The following is a 12,193-nucleotide window of genomic DNA, read 5'->3' as shown; positions in this document are numbered from 1 at the left end:
TTTTGTCGGATGAACACGCTGCATTTCAACTAAGGCCACTAGATGGCACTGTTTAATCTTGTGACTCATTGAAAATACTGTACCGCCATATAAATGTGGCTTATACACCAAAGTGACTTGTATGGGGGGGTTTTCCTCGCAACAAAACGTTTTGTTTGTTGTTTTTTTTTCTGAGTGTGACTTATACACCAAAGCGACTTGTAGTCCGGGAAATACGGTAGTAAGTATAGGCAATATTTGCAGCTAGCTAAAGACGTCCGTGCAATATAACTGTAGGCCATAGAGAGATCTCTCTTACCTGTATCTACCTCAGAAGGGCTCATCATCTACCTCTAAAACATTTTAATACTCAAATGACTTTTGCAGGTCTCGCAAAGTGCCTAAACAGTATTTAAACTCGAATTTCAAAACACATGTAACTGTAACTATGTCTAACCACCAAGGCTGGTGTCCATCCTCCACAGGTTCCCCCTCCCCCGCCACCGAGGCAAAACACAGAGCCGTCTTTAACTCGCAGAACGTCCCTCGTTTACAAAGAAAGTCAACGTAAGCATGCTAAACCCCACCTAAACCAAGTGACGTACAGTAGATCCCCTTTAAATTCCTCTAAACCATGGGTTGATGTGCTACATGATTATCTCATAGTTTGCCACTGTCTTGAACTTTAAGTCAGTGTTTCTTTGAAAGCCTACCAGTGTGAGCACATGGTTTAATTGGCTACGAGCCGAAGGCCGACACGGCATTCAAGTTAGTCACAAAAATGTCAAGACTTATATTTCACTGAAACACTAACCAGACGGTGTCAAATTATAAACTTACCATGTAGGTGGTCATCAACCACAGCTACTATGTGAGAGTAGCTTGTCAGTTCTGTCCTCCCATAGTGAACTGACCAGATTTGAGGAGCCATCAGTAGATGACCCCTAGTGGTGTTGTAGTGCAACAGCGAGTCCTCGCTCGTCTTCAGAGCAGCTCCCATTTTGAAATATTCAACCACTGAATGTTTCTTTAGCATGGGCTAAAGCTCTTCTTTAGCCCGTGCTAAAGAAGAGCTTTCTCCACATACCAAACAGTTATCGTCCATGGATTTGTGAGCTGGGTTAATAGAGGGCTGGGGACTTTTCCCATGCTAAAAGGAAATAATTTGATGTTTTTGTTTTGGTTTTTTTTTTTGTTTTTAATCTATCTAGTCTAACCAAAAAACATTTTAGCTGTCTTGTATTTTGCCCACTTTTGCACCCATTTTAGCTCAGGCACGAACTGTACAGTTGTGTCTGTATCAGCAGCTTGCACTAAAAACGACATCAACACCATAAAGAAGTTATAAATCAGTTCATAAAAACAATGAGCCTGCCAAACAGGTTTATAATCACCTCATAAAGCATGATACTTAGCCCATAAACCAACTCGTTGATACCTCAGCTCTAAAAGCCACCAAATGCACAGCCAAAGCACGATGCACTTTACGTGGCTGCAGATGAGAGGCTCTCAGTGGGTCAATACAATCACCGTGGAAAGATGGGTCTCAAGATTATGGCGTAACAAAAGAACTGATCCATGTCATATCCCTGGAAAGGTAGGATCTTTGTTTTGTCCATTGAGGAGATGAGTGGCTATCAGAAAATGACAAGGACAGTAACATGCACACACACACACATGTACATACACACACCTTTTTACCTTCAGCTCTTATCCAATAATCTGTTTTACAAGTGTAATGGGCTCAGAGGGGTCATGGACATTACTGGACATGTACCACCATAGGTGCAATCCATATCCCGGGATCTTCGGATTTTTTTTTCCCTTTGTCATCCTTTCCCTCTCTCACATATTTTTTTTTAGCCATTTCTGTCTTTGCGCCCCCATACTTTCCATCTCTTCCCCCCACTTGCATCAGGTTTCTGCCTTGTCTCTTTCTCTCACTCCCAACACTCACCTGTTCTCAGTTCATGTTTCACCTCCCTGTGTCGCCAAGTAAACATGTTAGCAAGTGGTGAACACTCATTTACTTTAGCCGCCACTCAGGTCTAATTTTTGACCCAGGTGTTAGCCTGGAGGAATAAAACCTCCAACTCTTCTATTTTCCAGAGCATGCACGGGGTACAAATGGAGTCATCGAGGACTCGGCTAGTTTTGCAGGAAAGCAGACTGGCTGCAGCGGTAGAGTCTATGTTAATATTGAGATTCAAAATGGATTATTTCCTCCGCCTCAGTCTCCATCACCATGGAGCCAGACTTTTCTATTCTTCCTTGCCTACAGGGTTCATAAGGTTATCGCCTAAGTTTTCAGGCGGTGCCCGCTGATGGCAATGGTAGATAGACTGTTTTTACTGAGTTCTGCTTCCCTCTGTGTGTGGGTGTGCACGTTACTGCATGTGACTGTGTGAGTGTGCACCTGAGTGTGTGCGTGCATGCGTGTGTGCGTGTGTGTGTGCGCAAATGTACGCGTGCACTCTATAATAGCCTAGCTGATGCATTTTTCAGCTCTCAAATGGGATGTATTTCCATCCAGTCGTCTGCTGTGTTCTTGATTAAATGAAGCATGCTTGGCTTCCCTCTCCAGATAGATAGCGGGGGGGGGGTGCAGGACGCAGTGGGATGAGGAAAAAGACAAAGGAAATAAGTACCCTACTTTGTTGTGATTTTACTCATGGAAGATCAGAACAGAGACAGCATGAACATTTAATTTTATCAGAAATACATTTGAAATTCCGTCTAAATGGCTTTAGCAGTACATGGGAATTTTAGGTTGTAAACCGAGGCTATTATACTCTATGTGGATTTGCGTGGTGGTAGTCAAAGATGATTTTCTCTGTTTGCTTGTCTCATAAAAAGAGAGGTGAGACTGACGTTGTTCTCTTTGTGTATTCATACTTAAGATTTGGGGCTGGTATTGAGATTCCAGCGATGTTGTTGCGTTACTAAAGCCGAATTTGGCTAAGGTAATTCAGGTGCTTTGAGAATATGTTCTATAGAGCAGAGATGAATAATTTTTAACGACAAAAAAATTGTTGTTGATTCAGTAAGGGCAACCCAAAGGCCTGGTTGTCCATTTGCTGGCGTTAATGTAATCATCTCAGATTCCACCAACAGTGAAACCTCACTTCCCACCTCTCCTCCGACATACCTCTCTCTCTCCCCTACTCGTCCTCGCAGCTTGGCCTTTTTTTCCTCTCTCGCTGTCTCTCGTATCCCCTTTTCTCCTTCCAAACTCAGCCCTCAGCAGCATGATTGAGGCATTAATTGAATAATTAATTCATCTCATTAGCTTGTTTTTAATTATTTCTTCGCCCCTTCTCCATGCTGAGTGTAAAGTCGTCAACTGTTTTCTCCCTTCCACACAAATTACCCATGAAAACCAAAGGCTGGTGCAGCGAATTGTTAGCGCCCCGGTGCTCTCCTCGGCTCTATCAGCGGCTCCTAATGAGGAGACAGCCCAGTCAGAACAAGGCTAACACTCGAGCTTCGTGCACCGAGAGGCACAATGCTGATTTAGTTCATTTAGTATCCTTGGACCAATTAAAGAGAGGTGAAAAGGCCCGAGTTGCTAGCTGGAACTGTTTCAAGGAGAGAGAATTGGCCTTGGATTAGCCTTGCATTGCACGGGCCTCGGCTGCAGAAAGGCAAGCGTCAGTATGTGATTGCCCGTTTGTTCATAATGTGTTGCACTAATGGAATTTATTTGCCCTACATTCACTGGGTTTAGCTCTTTGAAGGGCCTTATTACTTGTGACACATATTCCTTCCCAACTATGGGGTAAACGGTGCTAAAGACTGCTATGCCCAATTACTGTATGTTTTTTTTTCTTCCTTCCTTCATGGTTCTAATAAAATACTCTGGTGCTGAATAGCCATTCCTCTCATATAATGAAATGAATTAAGACACAGATGGAGGGGAGCAGAGAGAGAGAGAGAGAGAGAGAGGGGGAAAAAAGTTGTAATACAGTACTGGTTCAATGACCCATAGCCCACTGACAACACTAAAACTGCAGTCATATTCTGGTAACCACTCGATCTGCTCTGGCCTCCATGCTTGGCCTGTTCGATGTTGAGTTATAATTTCATTTCATTCATTTTTGTACTGTGTGTGTGTGTGTGTGTGTGTGTGTACATTTTATATATATATATACACACGCCTACATATACATGTATGTATATGTAATATAAATTGTTTTGTGTGTGTGATCAATGTTGTATCTTTTATATTCTTTTTGACATATTGGATGAGTTTTTATTGATTTCCTTTTTGTTCTTTTGTTTGTTTGTTTGTTTGTTTGTTTGTTTGTTTGTTTGTTTGTTTTCTGTTTCCGTTTGTCAATTGGCTGACTGGGCATTGTGTTGCATGCATCTTGTCATGTCCCAGTTTGATTGTAGCCAGACAGTCAGCAGACCCATGGGCATCCAAGTCAACAAAGGTAAAATTAACCCACTGATCTACATCCACCTGTCTCCCCCCCCCCTTATCCCCAAGACCGTCTCTCCTTATCTCTAACAAAAAACTAGACATCATGACTTCATCGCGTGGCACCCATGAGCAGCACCCACTTGGAAGAGTGGCTGGTATGCATTCAATCCAGCCGCAGCGGTCTCTCAAGACAAATTAATGGCTGGTTTTAGATCTTTGCGCACTAACGCTCTTTTATCTGTATTTTACTTGTGAGCCCTTGCAAATTATCTCTCCTTCCTTGGAACATTTAGCCGTTTTGTGCTTGTAGTATGTAGCCTGACCTCTGAGAATGCCACGGAGAAACTGTAGCAGTCTAACTCCTTTCTCTCTGTGAATTACACTGTATGCCTGCTGGAGTAAATGATGTCCGACAAAAATGCCACTGAAGAGTGTATCAAAATATGAGACAAAATATGTAACTGGAGATGAATGATGCATGGATTCGGATATGGCATAGAGGAACAGTTAACAGAAATGTCTGAAATGAATGAGCTGAAAAGGGAGAGAGAGGTGAAAAAGAAATAGCATGAAAAAATGCTCATTAGCGACTGAAAGGGGTTGAAAAAAGTGAAAAAGAAGTGGGTGGTAACATTTTAGTAGAGGTGGAGGAAGATTAAAAGTAGGAGTTGAGTAGAATATGAGAAACAAAAATACAAGCAGAGGACAAGAACAGGCTGTGGAGGAAAAATTTGTGTTTGTATGAACTAGTTCATATGGCAGATTAAGCCAATCTGAGCTGTTTTATCCCACAGAAAATGATCAGCGATCAGTGATGTAAATGGGTTTTCAATATAGTGAGTCCCCGGGACCCACAGGTGGTCATTTGAGTGAGTCCCGAATAATAAAAAAAAAAGACAAATTGTAGTGTTAAACTTGTGTTTGATCTTATGCATAGTTATAGTTAGTTATATTCATGTATGTGTTGAAATGTATCTGAACATTAAACAAATAAAATCCCAAATTTGAAAACCATGTCACATCATCGTGACATACTGCAAAATTCAAATCAACAAAATAGGGTCTTTAGCAGTAGTGTCTTTAGCAACATAATAGCACCAAAATCAATTATCAAATAAGAGAGTTGAGTATAACGTGAACAAAACATCATTCAAATAAAAACAGAATGGTGTGTGTGGCACCAAAATGAGCAACAACAGTCAGTTCCAGTAGACAGCTGGTGGTTGACTTGACTAACTGCTAGCTTTGAGTAAACTCAAGCTGTCATTTTCTTCAGTTAAATTAGCTCTCCAACTTATAACGTCAGTGGAAGTGTTGTTATCAATGAGATATGACGGCGTCAAACATGCACTTTAGATGAATGAGGTGTATACACTTTGAAATAAGATTAAAAAAAGATGACATTCATCATTTTGCTGACAGATGTTGAATTAATTTTATCAATTACAAATCAGTGTCATTTCATTCAGCAGTGCACGAAAGGCTGTAAGAAATGTGAAACTGATTCAGCCCAGGAGAAAATGATAAAAGGGAAGGAACATCTAACAAAAATGGAGGGAATCTGTCTTTCTTTCTGTATGTATATTTGTCCTTCGATTTTCTCGACAACCATTCATCCGATCGACCTCGCACTCAGCGGGTGTTTATTGTTGAGGACGCGAGGAAGTGCAGTGTTGAGGGTGAAGTTGTTTGGATGAGCGGTTGTCCAGAAAATCGAAGGACAGGCATACATATGTACATACAGACGAGGGCTGTCACGGTAATAGATTTTTACTACATGTTATCGTGGCCAAAAGAATTCAGGATAACAATATCGTGATCTCTATAGAAATTGAAGTAATAATAATAACAATGCTATCAGTCAAATTCTTCTTTAGCTTTGTTTATTGTGCATTTTGTCTCTCTCTTTTCTTTTTTTTTTTGGGCAAATAAATTATACTTGTAGCAGCAACAATAGTATTGTTATGTGGTGCTTGTTTCCACACGGACTGTTTTAGAGTGGGACCCTTGGGAAGAGTAGCTAGCTATAGTGTTATGTCATGTATGTGAAGCGGTTACGGAATTAATAAATAGTGTAAGCAAGCAGCTAAAAAATGCTTTAATCCTCTGTTCTGTATAGTGTAGAGACAGGGCAGAATGAAACGTGGTGGCAGCGGAAAGAACTTTGAGAGAGCAGAAAAACGGACTTTTACTGTGCAGCTAACTAGCTAGCGAACCGGCTAACAGGGAAATCGCGGGAGCTGAAGAGGACGCTCCGCAAATACAAATGTTGGGGGATGGAGAGAGAGTCTGTAACCACAACTGTACAAAAGCGTACAAAAAGAACAATTACACTTAATGGATAGTGAAAAGGCAACCAGATGAACTGATGAATAAAAGATCCACGAGGCCTAACATCTGCCGTCAATACAATGTCAACCGAATCAAAATCGCTTGCAGAGAGCAGGGGACAATGCAAAATACTGCTGACAGCCAGCTGACAGTATATCAGAGTGGTTAACTCTGAAATACTGTCATTTAATGTCCACTGACCATGTCCGTGTAATGTTACAGTCCATACATCATTTTTTCACGACATGATTTTGTGCGCCCGTAGTAGCCACACTGTGGTAGTGGCTAGTAGCTAGCTACTATAGCAGTTTGACCAAGTTAAAACCAATGTGAGTCAATGTCAAACCCCACAAAGGTTACATGCATTCAGAATGCACATGAGCCCTGTTTTTTTTACAACACAAATTAATTTATAATTAATTGCAAGACATGAAAATTAAACACTCAATTTCAATAAATTCAACCATACTACTACTACTACTTTCGGCTGCTCCCGTTAGGGGTCGCCACAGCGGATCATCCGTTTCCATTTCTTGAATTCAACCATACCATCAGTTAATTTTCAAAGGTTATATTCGAGCTAAAGGAAAAGAAAAAAAGTCCCATATAATTCAGTTCAGTTTATAAAGTAAATCAACTCAACTTTAGGATTTCCCGGTTATCCAACAAACAAAATTCAAAACAAGGAATTATTCCCACTCACAGTTCAGTTTAGTTAACTCATAAACAAAAATCCACAAACCCTAAAGCTTTAGCCATGAGGAAACAAAGCAAAAAAACAACAACAAAAAGTCACCCGGTTTTACAAAAAAGTAGTTTATTCAAGTGTGCTGTTACTATGCTTATTTTAAACTAAAAATCATCGAGTATACTTTCAGTTTACTTTGTAAGTACTTATCAGAGATATACTAAACAAAACTATACTTAAGTATACTTACAAGTATACTACTAGTACATATACTTGAATTTTACTTAAGTTTACTTAATAAAATAAATTTAAAGCATACTATTTTTTGTAAGGGTTCGCCGACTTACGGTTACCGTGTCGAGTGATTATTAAGCTGTTGTCGAGTCTCCGGAGATGTTTAGCTGTTGGATCCTCGACAGATTCCTGAGATGATGGAAGAAGATGATATTTCACGGGGGCACGTATGCGAATATATAACTGTACTGCCAGATCCTAAATGAACGGCAGCTTTTATTTTGACACGGAAGGAAGCAGAGTTTAATGGGTCTCATGCATATAACGAAGAAGAAAAAAATCGTTCATTAACAAGAAGAAGAAGGGGGGGGGAGCTCATGACGGGAGAGACGGGGAGTGTGGCGTGAGCTGCGGGTGCGTGCTAGTGAGAGCCAAATAGTCGGAATTAAACCGAAATTGGAGCGGGGATAGCTTCATCTTGCTGGACGTCTATAGGGATGCCTCTAGTGGGCTAATTAATCCTTGGCTGCCGTTAGAATTCATAGCATTGCTATTAGAATTTATTGCTAGTTAGCACTGCTATTAGGCTAATGTTAAAACGTAGTTAATCACTCAGGTTGCCTTGCTGTGTAGTTTATCTCAAGTGTAATTCACAGTTAGCTTGAGGTTAGCCATGTTGTGTGCAAATGAGTACATGTGTATAGTTATGTTGTGAGAGTGCAGGAATGAGGAGACGGAGAGATCGAGTCGAGTCAATTCCGTTTACTCGCCACACAAAACAACACCGATACAGCACAATCCCTTGTGGCAACCAGCTAACCGCTAGGCTGCTGCAAACATGGCTCACCCGGAAACTCTTAGCAATGCCTACGTCAGCACTCTGAATGTCTGCCTTAAAGGAGCAGTAGCCCCTGGTGAATCTACCCTGAATTGTGTATCACCACACAGGCCGCCCCAGAATTCACCATCACTAAAAAATGCAAACATGAATGCAACACAAAAGTACTCGGCGAAACACAAACAGCCAACAGAGGAACAGTCCTCAGTGAAACAGTCAATGTGTCGGGGGGTGGACCAGGTGGCCAAAACGGCTGCGCCGAATGGGTATGGGGGTGGGGCAGGAGCAGGGGACAGAGCCAGAGTCTGGGCAGGGGCCGAGGCTGGGCCAGGGGCTTGAGAAGGGGGGCGTCCACGCTGCAAGGACAGGACCAGTTCGACCGGCCCACCCAGGTCCAAATGGGCAAGCTTGAGACGGTCCACCGAGACCCGCTCCGGCTTGCCCCCCATGTCCAACACAAAGTTCTTAGGCCCCGCTTCCAGGACGCGGAAGGGCCCATCGTAGGGGAGCTGCAGGGGGGTACGGTGGCTGTCGTGGCTGATGAAGACATATCTGGCCGACAGCAGATCCTTTGGGATGTAGGGCTGAGGGAGGCAGTGGTGAGATGTAGGGATCGGAGCGAAAGCGTTGGCACTGTCCCGGGCTACAGCCCGACGAGAAGCTGCCGACCAGGAGGCAACAGCGTCTGGGAGAAACTCACCCGGGACACGCAGCAGCTGGCCGTAAACCAGCTCGGCAGACAAGGACTGGAGGTCTTCCTTGAGAGTAGAGCGAAGGCCAAGCATGACCCAAGGGAGGTGATTGACCCAGTTGCTGTCCGTGAGGCTGGCACGAAGAGCGGCCTTCATAGACCGATGAAACCGCTCACAAAGTCCATTGCCCTGTGGGTTGTACACTGTGGTGCGGTGGAGCTTCGCTCCCAACTCCTCTGCTACTGCAGTCCAGAGCTCCGACGTGAACTGCGGGCCCCTGTCAGAGGTGAGGTCAGCCAGCGTGCCAAAACGGCCAACATCTTCTCCAGCAGCTCAGAAGGTTTGCTATCGCCGAGTCCATTGAGTGACAACAGGCGATCTGCCTTCTCCATCTCCGACAGCTCGAAGAGCTGCAAAAGGAGTGCCTTGAGTGCGCCGTATTTTCCCACAGCCGGGGGGGCTTCCAGTAGCCCCATAGCTCGGGCCGTTGTCCAGGCGTCCAATGCCGCCACAACATGGAAATACCTTGTAACATCCCGCGTTATTCCTCCCAGCTCGAACTGGGCTTCAAGGTGCTGAAACCATGGCCGGGGACTGTGCTACCAAAACTCGGGCAACTTCACCGTCACTGCTGAGATGCTAGCGCTAACATGAGCCAGACTAGCTTGGTCTAAGGCACGAACTGAGGAAGCCTCTTGGATGAGAGGCAAAACGTCTTCACGGATATATACCAAGTCCAGTTGCACTTGATTCAACTCCTTTGGATAACCATGACCTGGATGAATGAGAACATTCATAGACATGAGCCACACCTTAGCATCATTGGAGCCGGAGCGGTGTCGTCATCGCTTTGGGTCGACATGTTTGTTGTCAACGTACGGGGTCACCAATGTGGGAGTGCAGGAATGAGGAGACGGAGAGATCGAGTCGAGTCAATTCCATTTACTCGCCACACATAACAACACCGTTACAGCACAATCTCTCGTGGCAACCAGCTAACTGCTAGGCTGCTGCAAACATGGCTAATCCCGGAAACTCTAAACAGTGCCTACGTCAGCACTCTGAATGTCTGCCTTAAAGGAGCAGCAGCCCCTGGTGAATCTACCCTGAATTGTGTATCACCACAATGTGTTGATTTAATTCGGTAAAAGATGTAGAATATGAGTGAGAGTCATTTGATTCATACCCCTTCAAAGAAAGATTAAGTGATAAAATGAGCTTTATTTTCTGTACATGTGGAATGGAATTAGCAGTAATGGCAGCATTGGGTTTTTTTCTCTCTTTTATTGTAAAGTTTTTCATCCTAAAAATGCAATTATCAGAAAGCTTGACAGTTGAAAATAGTTCAATAAAACACAATAGAAGACTAAAGAAGATTGCTGTTTGAGTTGTGACATACATTCCCCATGGTTGGCTAAGGCCTTTTTCAAGTTTGGGCAGAAGTCCCTTGTTGTCTCTGGCTTGGTCGGGCATCTCTACAGACACCATTGGCCGTGTCTGCGGGTGGTAAGCCGGATGTGGAGTAGGGTAATTGGCCAAGTACAATTGGGGAGAAAAGTGGGGGGGAGGGGGTTAGGCAGAAGCTGAAGTAAATTTCCCTAGACAACTTGACAATAACAAACGTGGACTTAACATGGTACAAAGGCCTGGGTAGGCTGACGAAGTGGAAGTCTACCTTCTCGCTGCTCTCTACTCGCCGGCGTCAGTTGCCATACTGATTTGTGTGACTCATAAAAGGATGTAAGGGGCCGGTCTTTCTGAAAGCAGGTAAATCAGAGCCATCTCACTAGTTGACAGGACTGATGAGTATGTGGAGGTGAGTGAAAACAGACTGATTGCCGGAAACATATTTATTATTTATAGCAACATAATTTGGGCAATCGCCACACTAGCTAGTTACTGCTTCACGTGGGAGGGAGACAAAGCGAGAACGGGAAGAAACAGGTATGATTTTGAGAGGCGCCGGATTATTTACATGATATTTATGTGTATATTATTAACAAGATATCAATATTTTATTTTTTTAAAATATCACGGTTATCGTCAATACCAATATATCGCGATACATTCTTCCGTGGCAGCCGGGCAAATAGCGCCACTCAGCCATTACAACCCACATTGTGGTCAGAGGGGGGATTGCATCCGACCGGTCACTGCGCTAGTGTGTTTGAGCGCGTTTGCTCTTCGCAGGTTGGAAATCTGAAAGACCCCGAACACTTCTGCACCCATTATCATTACCCAGCAACCCCATAGACAAGACTTAACTCAACACAGATTTGTTGTTCACAATATAGCATTATCAGGGAAAAAATATGGTGAGTACCCTGGATGCGTCAATAGTGAGTTTACTGCAACATTTCAGGTTTTAATGTGTCAGATGCAGGCCGTGTACCTATTTACATCACTGAATGATAATAGTATAGACGCTGCTGGAATTCTCAGACGTAAATTGTTTTATTTCAACTTACATTCAAAAATGTGGGTTGTCTTTTATCTCCCTTACCTGAGCTGCAGTTGCTAGTGGTATAAAGTAGCTGCGATTGTGTTTTTCTCCCAGCTTTACAAATCAAGTCCTACATATATACTGTGCATATTGCTGAAATTACCTGCTGGATCATTTTTTATTATGTATGGCACTATGTGCGTGTGTGTGTGTGTGTGTGTTTGTTTTGTATTTAGGCCTTTACAGTGCCAGTGTGCATACGTATTGTAATTTATGATGGGAGAACCCAAAAGTGAGGTTGAGAGCGAGAGAGAGAAACAAACCAAAGGGGCAATACACATACACACATAGCAGCAACAGCCTGTTCACCATGAAAAGGTGTGGGAACAAGGCTATTGTTTCAGGGCAGAGTTGTCTGTCAGTGACTGTGATTCCCCGTCTTCTCTCTCCGTCTTCCTCACTTGCCCTTCCTACTGTCTTTTCCCCTTCCATTTCATCATAACAGAGGGAAAAGCGATGGAGCATTTCGTCTGCCGGAGGTGAAAAGAACTCATCGAGTGTA

General features: G+C 43.3%; 1 protein-coding gene across 1 annotated transcript in view; it reads left to right on the top strand.

Moving 5' to 3' along the window:
• The window catches only part of adgrb2 (adhesion G protein-coupled receptor B2), a 208,165-nt gene that overhangs the window by 191,926 nt on the left and 4,046 nt on the right, over positions 1 to 12,193 (top strand). Inside the window, exon 32 of the mRNA XM_056297981.1 lies at positions 12,137 to 12,190. Coding sequence (XP_056153956.1) covers positions 12,137 to 12,190 — 54 coding nt within the window. The remainder of the gene's footprint in view (positions 1 to 12,136; positions 12,191 to 12,193) is intronic.

The sequence above is a fragment of the Lampris incognitus genome, chromosome 18, assembly GCF_029633865.1.
Source record: "Lampris incognitus isolate fLamInc1 chromosome 18, fLamInc1.hap2, whole genome shotgun sequence".
In the NCBI taxonomy this organism is placed as follows: domain Eukaryota; kingdom Metazoa; phylum Chordata; class Actinopteri; order Lampriformes; family Lampridae; genus Lampris; species Lampris incognitus.
Note: the sequence above shows the minus strand (reverse complement) of the source record. Positions and strands in the feature narration are given on the sequence as shown.